The sequence below is a fragment of the Martes martes genome (genome assembly GCF_963455335.1).
Source record: "Martes martes genome assembly, chromosome: 5".
Classification (NCBI taxonomy): Eukaryota; Metazoa; Chordata; class Mammalia; order Carnivora; family Mustelidae; genus Martes; species Martes martes.
Genome location: NC_137892.1, coordinates 154,302,161 through 154,315,997, shown reverse-complemented (window position 1 = coordinate 154,315,997; position 13,837 = coordinate 154,302,161). Strand labels below are relative to the sequence as shown.

The window sequence follows — 13,837 nt, the reverse complement described above, 5'->3', positions numbered from 1 at the left end:
GCCCCTTCTGTCCTTCCGCAGGGACTCGGCCATCTCCAGCAACAAGACCCCCCACAACAGCTCCATCAGCCACATCGAGACGGTGCTGCAGCAGCTGGACGAGGCCCAGGCGCAGATGGAGGAGCTCTTCCAGGAGCGCAAGATCAAGCTGGAGCTCTTCCTGCAGCTGCGCATATTCGAGAGGGACGCCATCGACGTGAGTGTGGCTGCCTCTGCGGGCAGGGCTCCCGCACCTGCTCCTCTCCTTCCTCCTGCAAGGGGGAGGGTGGATGGACGGATGGACAGACAGAGGGAGGGAGGGAGGGAGGGTGGGAGGAGCGCAGCTGGCCCTGCGAACTGTCGGCCCCTGCTGGAAGCTGCACCGCAGGGCAGGGAAGGGATGAGCAGAGCCCATGCCGAGGGGAAGCCGAGCTGCCTCCGACAAGTCGCTTGTTTAAGCCGTGCTGGGTCCCACACCGCCCTCCCGGGTCTGTGCAGCTCAGGCTCACACCTGCGCTCTGGGCCCTCACTTCTCCTTTCTGTCTCCCCCCACCCGGCCTCCTCCCCAGACGGTGAGAACAGGCCTCGCCTGTGCCGGTGGCATTTTTGGCAGTCCTGAAGCCCAGTTCCTCCACAGAAGTGTGTTCAGATGATCTTTCATTCTTATTACCTAAATGTTACACCTTATACGTGAGGTTTCTTTTCTTTTTCTTCGAGAAAAGGGCGGTTCTTAATTCTGTGTCAGGAAAGGTCTTATTTTTGAACTTGATGAAGTACAAGCAGAAGTAAGTATAATTGGATGGCGCCAAATCTGTCTGTGGGACGTGATGAACCAAAACTCACTTCAGCCTCGGGGAGGCCTGTTTCCTTGTGCCTGTCAGCTCCGAGACTGAGTCCCTGTCCAGGTACCCGCAGCCCACCAGCTGGTCCTGTGACTGCCCAGCAGTCTGTAGGGCCTGCCTGCCCCATGCTCATGCCTCGAGGGCATGCAGACCCAGCCCCTCAGTGCCACCGAAGGCAGAGGGATGATGGCCGGGCTGTGTGTAGGCTGCTTCGCTTCTCTCCGCTCAGGGGAGGACCCTCTGCCGGCAGTGGGCTTCGCCTGCTTCTCTCGGGCCTGTCTATAGGCCCAGTTCTGAGCGGTGGTCTTGGTGTGCTGTACAGGGACCGGGCCGGGCCTGGTGCAGGGCCTCTCGGGAGTTCTCTGGTCGGCCATCTGGCTAAATTTCATCAGTGTTTTCATTAAAGAAAAGCCTTCTTGGCTATTTTCATTGTCATCGTTGGTTCATGACAAGAAGAGAGTTACATCCCACGCGTGTTGTCTGTTCTCAGTGTCGTGACCTTAGCGGCCACAGGAAGCCACGTAGAGAAACGGACCCCTGTGCTGAGCTCACGAAGGGCCTGCCCGTGGCCGGCACGCGGTGTGCCGGTTCTAGGCTGCTGACTGTATGAGCAGAGGACCCAGCTTGCCTCTTTTCCTCTGTGGCCTCTACTTACATGAATTGCTTTGATAAACTTAGCTGCTCTTGAGTAGTTTCAGTGAGGAAACACAGAGCAATCAGGCATGATTTGAAGTTTTCTTCAAGACATTGTGATATTTAAAGAAAATCTCTTGCCTTCATTTGCATTGCTCCTACTTTAAAGGAAAAAAAAAATCTAATTGTCTTTCCATTTTCAACAAAGCGGTGTTTTAAAATGTAGCTCAGGAACCAGAAACACAGTTTTCCCCATTCCGAAGCCACAAAATTCCAAGGGGCCGTAAGAAAGCCAGTGTGCCAGGCCAGGGGCTTGTGCTTCCCTGAAGTGAGGACGTTAAACCTGCAGTTCAGTCACAGGCCGGCTAAAATGTACTTTAAAAGCTTTTAGAATGTCGTAGCCCAAGAACCTCTTTTCTCTGGAATAATCCTGAAACAGGAAAACCTGAACAGTTGAGGCTTCGCCTGGGATTTTGTCCCTTATCTGGGAAAATGCTCCATCCAACTGCCCGTAGGAGGCATGGAGTTATCTTTATGGGAGAAAGTTATCTGTTCCTTGGCCAATTTTTAAAAATCTCTGATCTCTCTTGTATCTCATAGTCTTGCCATGTCTCAAAAGTGGATCTAGGTTTTCTATGGCTTAGAAATACTGCAGCCTCGGCCTGCTGATGCTCCAGGTAAAGTCTGCTCTCTTGGTCTGAGAACAACGAAGTCCTTACTATATTATGTGACAGTTACTATGGAGCACAGTTATGTGTACGCTGAGGAAGAGGAACTTGTAGAATTCATAAACATTCCAGGCTTCAATTAAAAACAAAGTTCCTTCTCCAAAGAATTCGTGTTCAAAAATGACTTCCACTTTCTTGAGCTTTGTTTTTGGCACCGATTTCTTGTCTTCTCTTGTATGGTTAACAAGCTATCATGATAAACTTTGGGTGGCATTTTGCCTGATGATCCTTTGATCACGGCCATTGCCAGGGTTTTTTTAAGCTCAGTGAGTACTTTTGAATCCTGCTGGTTCTAGAACATTCATCCTTGTTTGTTAGCCGCTCTCGAGTGTTGTCTGAGCCTGATGCTTTCTCCATGAGATGTTATTGCTGAGTCTGTGTCTTAGCCACACCTAACCCTCTCCCACCTCAGTGTCAGAAAAGGAACCTTAAGAAAGAAAATTCCCCTTAGGGTGGAGATAAAGATTAAAGGTATGATAAACTCCTTCCTTTTAAAAAATATTTTCCCTCAGTGGCTTTTTGGCTTATGTGTAATTTAACATTTTTTAAATTTATTAATCTTATAAATTAGCCCAATTTAATAAATTAATGTAAATACACATACTATATGCAGACCCTACTAATGACAGAATAAATCCAGAAGATTTGTGCTCTAGGAGCCTGGGGAAGCCTGCAGTTTTTATTACTTCCCATCTCCTAGCTAGGTTCAATGTGACCTCTCTCACGTTGTCAGATTTTCACACTCAGGTAGTCACTGCTCATCTGGATAAGGAAATCAGGACTCATGGGAAAGGTTAGTCCACTGAAGTAGAGGTGATACAGTGGTCTTTCACAAGAGGTTTTTTCCTTCTTTCTGGGTTTCATAATTTTTTAACCTTAATTTTAAAAGTAGATTACAAAAGTTTTCAAACCGGCTCCCAAGTAGCAAGGGTGATGCAGCAAATGTCCACATGCCTGTCTCCCAGATGGGGCAGGATTGTGTCTTCTTGCTGCGAACATCCTTACTGTTGTTACTGTTGTGCTGTAGTGCCCTAGAGCAAAGCTTTGCCAGCTTACTGCTTCCCTCCTGAAGACTTTCGTAAGTATCTCTACATAGTAAGGCCTTTTCCCACATAACCACAGTCTACCAGCCCTCACCAACCAGAGTCCTTGATTTCTAACTGACACCCAGCCCCTGCTCAGACCTCTGCAGCTGCCTGGGGGCGGGGAGGTGTGGGCGCCACTTATGTGGTTGATAGATAGTCTTTCCATCCAGAATCATCTCTCCATCCACCCTTCTTTTATTTCCTGCTGTGACTTGTTGGAATGACTGCATTAGCGGAAAAAACTACGTCCCACGTTCTGCATTCACTTAGTAATTTTCTTCTGTTTTTTCTTTCCCTGGTATTTCCTATAAACTTAGAAGTTCACTGTAAAGACCTGGTTAAGATTCAGGTTCCATTTCTGTGCCAGATGCTCCCAGGGGCCACGGCTTCTCCTGTTAGGTGGCTGGTCCTATCTGGTCCCACTTTTTTAGGGAGCTAATGTTGGTCTGTGAGGTTAGGGGCTGGTGGCCTGACCCTCCCATGAAGTCACCCCATCCCTTCTATTGTAGTTTACTGCACGTTGATGATCCTGGCCTGAAGCGTTACTTCACTAGAATTTCAATACAGAATTAGAAAAAAACTTTGTAATTTTATTATTTCTACATTTAATAACTAGATTTATCTATAAAGGGGAACCTTCCTTCATTGTTATCAAAGGTTTAAATAATTATCTCTTTTTTACCAGGTTCAGGATAAAGGTTGGTTTCTAGTCAACTTCTAATCAGAGGAGTTTTTCATTTAATTTTAAGCTTTTTACATCTTCTTTTTAAAAAAAATCATTAGGACTTAATGTGTTCTTATATATTTTTTAAGTTTTATTCACTCATGATAGTTTTTTTTTTTTTTTTTAATCTAACTGCCCCATCTGTGGCTTGTGGGAGCCCTTGTAGCTGGCTTCCATGTCCTTTGGACACGGCCACATTAGTCCCTTCCTTCCTTCCTTGGCACAGTGAGATGCTGCAGCAAATACTTATTTTCTAAGTCTTGGTCCTAAGAAGGTACTCTCCTCTGTCAGATCATCTCAGACCTTGAGTCTTGGAACGATGAGCTTTCTCAGCAGATGAACGACTTTGACACGGAAGATCTCACGATAGCAGAACAGCGCCTCCAGCACCATGCAGACAAAGCTCTGACCATGAACAACTTGACCTTCGATGTCATCCACCAAGGGCAGGACCTTTTGCAGTACGTCAATGAAGTTCAGGCCTCCGGTAAGGAGTGCATGTCATTCTGTCAGCTGCGGGGTTTTCATGTCATACAGGAACTCATCCTGTTAGTGTGCCGGCCGCAAAGTTTAGGGCGCCCCCGTGACGTAGATGTTCTGGTTACCGGCTCTTCAGAAGGAACATTTTGCCGTTTTATTTCCACATACTGTGATCACGTGTAACATTACGATGAGTGTCCTTACCCTTGTTACTCTTGCCTGTCGTCTCAGGGAGCGTGAACTCCGGTTGTACATCCATGAGTGAAATGGGAATCTCAAAAGAGTGTTCACATTCTTAATTTTCTGTCTTAGTTGATGTTTTACCAGCAGATGTCACTCTAGGCTCAGAAATGTAGAAAGATGGGCCTAGTGCTTGAAACTTAGCAGCAACCTGCTGCTCTGTTACTCATTTTACACAAATCAGATTAAATGCTTCCTGAAGAGTGAGCTGGGTGCCAGTGGAGGTACAGCAAAAACAAGCCCAAGTTCGCTCATTGGTAAAGCCAAGGGGCTGGAGTGCCCAGTTACCGCTGCAGAAACAGATTGATGGGAGATGGGTCTGGTTTGATTGGCTCTGCATTACGTTTTGCTTTGGAACACATCAGATGCATTCTTGCAGACCCCTTCACATGCACATGTAAACACTCCTCTGCGCACTCCGCCTTCCTTGAACTTGGCTTTCAAGGTTACAGGCCTGGTCCAGGCTGGGCAGATAATCACAAAAGTGCAGTGTGTGTCGTGCGCGGCTGAAGAGCGGCAGATGTGCCCGTCGACCTCTGCGCTCTCCCTTCACTGTCCTCAGGCGTGGAGCTGCTTTGCGATCGAGATGTGGACATGGCCACTCGGGTCCAGGACCTGTTGGAGTTCCTCCACGAGAAGCAGCAGGAGCTGGACGTGGCAGCGGAACAGCATCGGAAGCACCTGGAGCAGTGCGTGCAGCTTCGCCATCTGCAGGCCGAAGTGAAGCAGGTAAGCCGGCTGCCGGCCACAAGGGGCCCTGCGCGACCAGCCCTCCCGGGAGGGACCTCCTGGCCACCTGGGACACAGAGCACAGCTGTTGGAGGCATGGTGTGAATCCCGGTACGGCCACAGCTCGGGGGCGAGGACGCAGCCAGTGCCTGGACCGCCTGGACCGTGTGCTTCCTTTGCAGTGGGAGACCTTCCCTGCCCAGCAGGTGGATCACCGGAAGGGAACGTCTGCTTAGCTTGTTTTGTCCTTCATGGTCTCTTGTTGAAACTGAGCATGTTGCTTCTCAGCTAAATAACTGTAGGACTGTTCTGCAAGATTGGCTGTTTTCAGTCTGGATGGGGTCACAGGCCAGAGAGGGCTGGGGTTGTCTTCTGCGGCCAGCCTGCTCGACTGCCCTATCTCAGAGAGCGTGGCCAGAATGGAACATTGGTGAGGGGCTGCTCCTGGCTCCTGGCCGATAGGATTCCTGCACACACTCTGCGTGTACGTGACATTTTATCTCATGAGCAGAGAAACCACACCTCCCGCTGTGATACAGGGAAAGTAGGGCTTTCTGGGATTCTGGTGGAGACACAGAAAAGCGTGCGTTAGGTTGAGCAGGGGGATAAGGGACCTCTGGAGTGTGAGCAGGTGTGGACCCTAAGTGGGCAGCACCCACACTCCAGCAGATACGCCGTCACACTGGAGAGCTTTAAGGAGCACCTGCTGGTCTCCCATGTGGTGAGATGAGGTATGGTTACCTGCCTTTTAAAGACCAGTTAATAAAATGTTCCTTCTTGCTAAAAACAAAACAGTGTGTCTGAGAAACAAAGGGATAAACTATCCATGAGGAATTGCATTCGCCTGTAACAGTCTAAAAGTGGTGCTCAGAAATTACTGACTGGCGTCCGCGTGGCCACAGGACAGGTCAGGCAGATACGCAGGCGACAAGCTGTCAAGCGGCTGCTGTAGCCCCAGCTCCCCGGCACTTCCCAGAAAGCAGGCGAGGAAGGACATAACCGGGAGGAAGCAGCACTTGCCTCAGAGAAGAAGCATGTTCACACGCTGCCCAGAGGCGATGGCGCTGATCTCGGTAGCTGGAGAGAGCGTCCTGACTGTAACGAAGCGATGATGGTGGGGCAGTGAAGTGGCTTTATTTTAACCTCCGCTCCCCACCGCCCTGAGTCAGGGCTCTGAGACAGGAGATGAGGAGAAGTAGGTATTGGGTAGGTAAGCAGCGGTCTGTGCCACAAATAACTACCCACGGTGACCTTCCATAGTCCCGTGGCTGCCACAGTTGGGATGCTCTTGTTGGTGTGTGATGCTGAGAATCCCAGGGGGCGACCCTGAGCCTCAGAGCTCCGCGGCATCCGCTCTTCGGTTAGCGGGCTGTTTAGCACTGGCACTAAATTGGAAAATATGTTGGTGAAATAAAACAGTTCCCTTATTAAGCAGTTTGCTAATTTTGCATGTTTATTTAAAAAGGAATGAAAAATATTTTTCTTGATTATCAGGGAATTATTTAGTGTCTTTTTAAAGATTTTATTTATTTACTTAGAGCGTGCGCGTGAATGCAGGAGTGGAGGGGCAGAAGGAGAGGGAGGAGCAGACTCCCCGCTGAGCAGGGAGCCCGATGTGGGGCTCGATCCCAGGGCCCTGGGATCGTGACCTGAGCCGAAGGCAGTCGCTGAACCGACTGAGCCCCGGGCGCCCCATTTTCAGGGAACTGTTTGTGGTAGTAGATATTCTAATAGGTCATTCATAATCCATTTTGACCTGTGGACCAATAATCACAATCCGCCTGACTCCTCACCTCTTCAGCATTTGAAGCTGTAAGAGAACTGATTTAATTTTAAAATGCAGCACTCAGGATCGGATACCGTGGAATGACGTCAGGCTGCCGGCAGAGGGGTCATAAGGAAACCCGTGCTTCACAGCTGACGTGAGCAGCTTGAGCACCTTGTCCGCGTGGCTCATGTCCCTGCTGTCCCACAGGGGGATCCCCCGTGGGGGGCCGATGCTTGGAGGTCCCCGTCTCGTGTTTCAGGTGCTGGGCTGGATCCGCAACGGAGAGTCGATGCTGAACGCTGGACTCATCACAGCCAGCTCGTTACAAGAGGCGGAGCAGCTGCAGAGAGAGCACGAGCAGTTCCAGCACGCCATCGAGGTAGGGATGCTGGCTCACCTCCCTCCTCCCGCCTCCCACCTCCCTCCTCCTTCCTGGTCTGCTGAGCCTCCCGCTGTCAGGAGCACCTGCACCTGAGAACCCGAGCTGGGGCTGGGCTGAGGGGCTTTACGTTTGCTGGTCTTGTACACATGCTCCTGGACAGAGCAGAGCAGTGCGCATCACCAATAAACAGCACTGTCCACAGAACTCCTCGACCCTGGTTCCAAGCAGCAGTCCTCACCTTCGTGGGGTCAGTGCCAGGCCAGGTCCAGGCCAGCTCAGATTCACTGTCACAGCATATGAATTAATTATTTGTTGTGTTTTGGGGGAGGGGGGAGTTAATTATGGTAGGTAGTCTCAAGGTAATGGGAAAAAGAGCATTTGATTACAGATTACTTATTACATACATAGAGAAAAAAAGCCACAGAAAATACCGTCAATTTATTTTCAAGATTGACGTATTTTCAACTACTCAGGACCAATAGACACATACTAACACTTCTTCCGGTTTGTTTGTTTATTTATTTATATGACAGATAGAAATCACAAGTAGGCAGAGAGGCAGGCAGAGAGAGAGGAGGAAGCGGGCTCCCTGCTGAGCAGAGAGCCCGATGTGGGGCTCGATGCGGGGCTCGATCCCAGGACCCTGGGATCACGACCCAAGCCGAAGGCAGAGGGTTTAACCCACTGAGCCACCCAGGCACCCCTAACACTTCTTCCTGAAGCCCAGACTCTGGGCATCTTCTGAAAACTATATGCTATGCCTAGTGTTTTCTAATAATTAAGTTGCTAATACATGTCAGTGTGTCTGGGTGAAGGATAGCATTGGTCATATTGCATATAATCTTTTGTGGGGTCATTTAGTGCCTTTCCAGTAAAATGCAAAATTTTGCTGTGGCTAAAAAAAAAAAATAGAAAAAGAAAACTACTCTGTGTCCGCAGAGACCCATGTACTCCCCCTGACTGCTCTTCTGTCTGGTGCTGTGATTCTTCTTTGGGAGAATCTGACCTGTCAGTCCCTCGCGGAATCTTCTAGCGAACGTCCACAAGCAGGCATTCCTACTGGGTTTCTGATGTTATTTTGATATTTTAATATGGCATGAGCCTCCAGAGCATACCCTTAGCTCATTCCTGGCTTTGAATTATGTTTCTCTCTCTCTCTCTCTTTTTAAAGGTCTATAGTTCTTGGAAACTTTTTACTCAAGTATAAAGTTTAAGGTAAAAATGAGAAAGACATTCAGTGTGGCCACCTTTTCCTCCACGTGTCTGTGTGCCTCTAGCTGCGGTTATAAGGAAGCTCCATAGGAAGGATAAACTTGGAACATTTCAGCAGCTTTTTCAGAGAATTGGCTATAAAGGCTTTTCTCTGCTATTTCTCAAGCTGAGAACCCCACGTCGGGGACCCATTCTGGAATATCATAATGCATTTCATCTTCGTTAAGTAATTTAAATATAAATGCAATCGTTGTTAGGCATGAAAAGTATGAAAACAACTTCTACTTCTTCTTTTTTTTTTGACCGAGCAGTCTGCTGTGTTTGTGGAAGTGTCCTAATGAGTATTAAGGGAAGTTGTTTCTATAAAAACAGGAGGAGCGGTACCACGGCAGCCTTCCCTGTTCCTTTCCAGTAAATGCACGGCAGCCCAGTTAAGTAAGCGTCCCTTCTCCTTTCTGTCTCCTTAGAAAACGCACCAGAGCGCCCTGCAGGTGCAGCAGAAGGCAGAAGCCATGCTGCAGGCCAATCACTACGACATGGACATGATCCGGGACTGCGCCGAGAAGGTGGCCTCCCACTGGCAGCAGCTCATGCTCAAGATGGAAGACCGCCTCAAGCTCGTGAACGCGTCCGTCGCCTTCTACAAAACCTCAGAGCAGGTGAGGAGCCAGGTCCTGCGCCCTGGGCTCCGGACCAGCCTTTTATGTCGAGCTTTGTTTTATCAGACAGCTCCGTCAACTCCTCAGTCATTACTAAGCCGGTCAGTTCAACTGCAGGCAGGGAAGAGCATTCTAGAAGTAGAAGGATTATCGCTTACCTTAGGAATCAAAGAGTAATAGGCTGGAAAGGAGCTGAGAAGACCTCCGTTTTCCTCTCATTTAAATACATAGCCTGAAACACACCAGAGAGAGACCAGGAATTCTGTTTTTATTTGGTTCTTGTTCTGAAAGCCCTGCCTACTTTGTCCCCTGCTTTTGTCCTCGCGTAAGACGGAGCCCATGGTTCCTTCCAGTGGTCTTGGTCCCCAGGCCAACACCTTTGTCCCCAGAGCATGACCAACAACATGTACCAGAGATGCCGATCTGTGCCTGACCGGCCTGTTCTGAGCCTGCGACTCCTCTGCTCACAGGTCTGCAGTGTCCTTGAGAGCCTGGAGCAGGAGTACAAGAGAGAAGAGGACTGGTGTGGAGGAGCCGACAAGCTGGGCCCCAACTCAGAGACGGACCACGTCACCCCAATGATCAGCAAGCATCTGGAGCAAAAGGAAGCATTCCTGAAGGTACGGAGGCGGCCCTTTGGGGTGCTGGTGCCTCCCTGAAAAGGGGACACAGACGTGAGAGGGTTTGCCTGAAGGCAGCAGGGTCTGGACTGTCTGTCAGAGAACCACAGATGTCTCCATGCACCAGGCGCGTGGCCGCCTCCACGTCCCACGGGGGCTCCCCACACCTGCACCTTTCCCCTGTGTGACGTTGCATCAGCCCTGGGCTAGTTGGTCAGAGAAAGTCTTAAAATCTTTCATTTCTGATTTACACTCCCTAGTTTTCCCAGAGAGTTGGAAACCCTTGTGAATAGGGCATAGGTGGACATCGGAACACCAGATGGTTCTGAGCAGAGATTGACAGATTCGGTGAGACAGAGATACCTATAGCTTAAAAGAATCTTCCTTTGGAAATTCAGCCTTTTTAGGAATAAAGCCTGAACCCAGTGCAGAGTAGACCCAAAGCAGGAACAGCTCTTGTGGTATACAGGATTAGTTACTAATACTTGTTCAGGAAGCGTTTCCTGCAAAAGAAACATAATCCCATTTAGGCCTGGCTGGAAGTCTGGACTCTGAGAAGCTTTAAATGAGGAGTTTCTCTAGTTGCCTTTGTCATGTGTGTACCTAAAGCACCCAAATGTTCTAAAAAGTGCTTAAAACATTGGGCAACATTTCCATGTTTCTGTGATGCATTCTTTCACTCTTGACAATCTTCTAAGGCTCTGCCTGTCATCACTCAGACCTTTAAAAATAGGTGCGGTGTGTGCTTTTCATTGTCACTTTATTGAGTTTTGCTTTGGCGTTTTGACCCCATTTCCTGTTACATTTAATAGTTTCTGTTTCCATCCCGAAGGTGATGTCTGTCCTGACAGAGTTACTGTTTAGTCTGGGAGAACAGATTGTAACTCTTAGAAAACTCTATCTGGTCATTTGTTTTGAGCTTCCATCACGTGACTTTCTTTGCAGCAGATCAGGGTGGGAAAGCGGCGGTGACTCCCTCAGCCTCCAGCTGAACCATTTCAAAGGGGATTTGAAAGCTCGGGCCTTACGTTTCCTTGCTCGTTACGTTTATGAAATGCCCGTCACCGTGAGGACATTTCCGTTGGAACCCTCATAAGTTACCTCTCTTTCTCTGCAGTCCATTCAGAATAAAGCAGAATTAAATACTCCGTAGTCTAAGTAAGACAGATACTTAAATAAAATTATAAAACAAAATACTCACTGGCCTGTTCACATTCCTTAACTCAGCTAGGTTCAGTAGTGTCTGTGTATTGGATATCTTTAAACTTTTCACTATGAAAGTTTAAAGATACATACGAAAATAGAACAAGTAACAAACTCCTGGGTCCTCACCCAGCGTCAGTAAGTATCAGCACCTGGACACATACCCACCTTCCCTGGGCTACTTTAAATTCTAGATGTTACATCATTTTATTTGTAAATACTTGAGTATGTATCTAAATAGTAAATTCTGTCTTTCTAAAACATAACCACAATATCATTATCAGATCCTGGAAATTAACAGTATCTCTTATACAAAATCCAACAGTGTTCAAATTTCCCATTTCAATTGACCAGTTGAATTCAATTGGTTCAAATTGACCAATATTGTCTTTTATATGTGGTTTTAATCAGGATTCAAACATGGTCTGCCTGTTGACTGTAGTGACATATTTCTGAAACCTCTTTTAATCTAAATACCAGCCCCTCTTTTATTATTACCTATTAGCTGAAGAAGTAAGTCACTCAGGCTGTAGCGTTTCTCTCACTCTGGATTTCCATAATTGCATCCTGGGGAGTCATTTTGCACCATCCTGGATTCTCTAAGTGTGTTCTGTTGAGAGCCTCATTTGGATTCAGGTTGGAGTGTGAGTGTGTGCGCGTGTGCTCAGCGTACCCGGCATTCCATCAAGAGGCACACGAGGTCGCTTCTCTTTGTGTCTGTGTGGTACGAGGGCTTCCCAGTGCTTCAGACGTGCGGAGTCTGTTCATCCATCATGTGCTTCTCTGTCTGCATTTACCTGATGGGCCTCGTACCCTGGGGTGATCATGCTGCATTAGGAGTTGCAGAATGGTGAGATTCTATCTTCTTCTGCCTTGATGAGCTAGAATTATTCCCTCCTTAGCTATTTGGTTACTCTCAAGATTGTGTCCAGAAAAGGCAGGCTGAGTGCTTGAATCTTTCCATTTGCTTATCATTTTCAGAATAATGAGCTGTTTGCCCTGGCAACCTCTACATAGGATTAGTTTTTGTTCTGTCTTCCCGGATTTTAAGATATTTGGTGTATTTTGATCAATTGCAGTCATTTATCCTTTTATACTCAACTCATCCCATTCATGGAAGCTCCTTCCAGTCAGGTTGGCTCTGATGTCCTCCTCGCATAACCACAGTCGTCTGCTGCCGCTTCCTCACTGTTTGGAATGCAGCTGATTTCAGGCTAATCTGTGGAGACTCATGATACATTCTTCTCTTAATTAAAAACTGTCCCAACTCCATCTACTGCAAAGGCCTTGGAACAGTGACCACCCAGAAACAATGAGCTCCCTGTGTCTTGTCCAGATTGTGGCCTAAATACCCTGTATCTGAAAGAGGAGACAGAGCTTCTGGAAGAAAGAGTAACTCCAGAGAGGAGACAGGAAATAGATAAGATATTTCCAACTCAAATATAGTTAAGAATATTTTTCCTCTTGTTTTTTTAAAATACATTAACGAAATTAACTTATTTGGCTTATAAATGTGGAATCCACCAGTTATCTATTGCCATAGTAACACCACAAATCAAGGCACCCCCAGACTGATGGCTCATGCCAGGGGTTGGCAGTCTAAGCACCTGAGAGGTGAATCTGTCTGCTCTCCTCATCTCCATGCTGCCCGTGGGTGCTTCCCTCCACAGTGGTTGGGTTCAGTACTTGCAACAGGGAGACAGAGAATGTATGACTTGGAAAGCTGAAAATACTGTCTGCCCTTTCTAGAAATCCGGGCACAGCTTAGCTGGGTGCTCTGACTCAAGGTTTCTCCCAAGGCTGTAGTCAGGGTGTTGCCTGGGAGATGTGGTCAGCTCAAGGCCTGGCAGGAGAAGGCCTCCAGCTTCTCCCACTGCCTGCCAGCAGCTGCTCTCGGTCCCCTGCCCCATGCGCCTCTCCGTAGGGCAGCGCCCAACACAGCAGCTGACTTCATCAGAGCAAAAGGTCCAAGACAGATATTTTTTTTAATTGAAAGAGGATATAACCTATGTACTCTCCAAACCACAGGTTGGCCCGATGAATGTTTTAGGTAAAGACATTCATTAGAGCTGTATGATGTTGTCATCCATATGTACTTAAAACACATGCTTGTCTAAGTCATGTTATCAACACGCTGTCCTCCATGTATCTCTTAGGCTTGCACACTTGCTAGAAGGAATGCAGATGTCTTCCTGAAATACCTGCACAGGAACAGTGTGAACATGCCAGGAATGGTGACACATATCAAAGCCCCTGAACAACAAGTAAAAAGTGAGTACCGCTACGAGTCATTCTACTGGCGAGCAGTACGAGGAGATCGGCAAGATGTGTTCTAAGTCCTGACATCCAGGGCTTCGTTTTATTTGTTTTTATGTTTTTATTTTAATTTTTAAATTTTATTTACTTATTTGAGAGAGCGCACGTGAGAGAGCACAAGCACAAGCCGGGGGAGCGGCAGAGGGAGAGGGAGAAGCAGACTCCCCACTGAGCAGGGAGCCTGATGTGGGGCTTGACCTCAGGACCCTGGAATCATGACCTGAGCCAAACAAAGGC

General features: G+C 47.9%; 1 protein-coding gene across 1 annotated transcript in view; it reads left to right on the top strand.

Moving 5' to 3' along the window:
* The window catches only part of TRIO (trio Rho guanine nucleotide exchange factor), a gene marked incomplete at its 5' end in the record, with an annotated part of 348,026 nt that overhangs the window by 212,553 nt on the left and 121,636 nt on the right, over window positions 1–13,837 (top strand). The window contains 7 exons of the mRNA XM_080803936.1: window positions 22–196; window positions 4,283–4,478; window positions 5,274–5,440; window positions 7,468–7,587; window positions 9,270–9,461; window positions 9,932–10,081; window positions 13,441–13,555. Coding sequence (XP_080660062.1) covers window positions 22–196; window positions 4,283–4,478; window positions 5,274–5,440; window positions 7,468–7,587; window positions 9,270–9,461; window positions 9,932–10,081; window positions 13,441–13,555 — 1,115 coding nt within the window. The remainder of the gene's footprint in view (window positions 1–21; window positions 197–4,282; window positions 4,479–5,273; window positions 5,441–7,467; window positions 7,588–9,269; window positions 9,462–9,931; window positions 10,082–13,440; window positions 13,556–13,837) is intronic.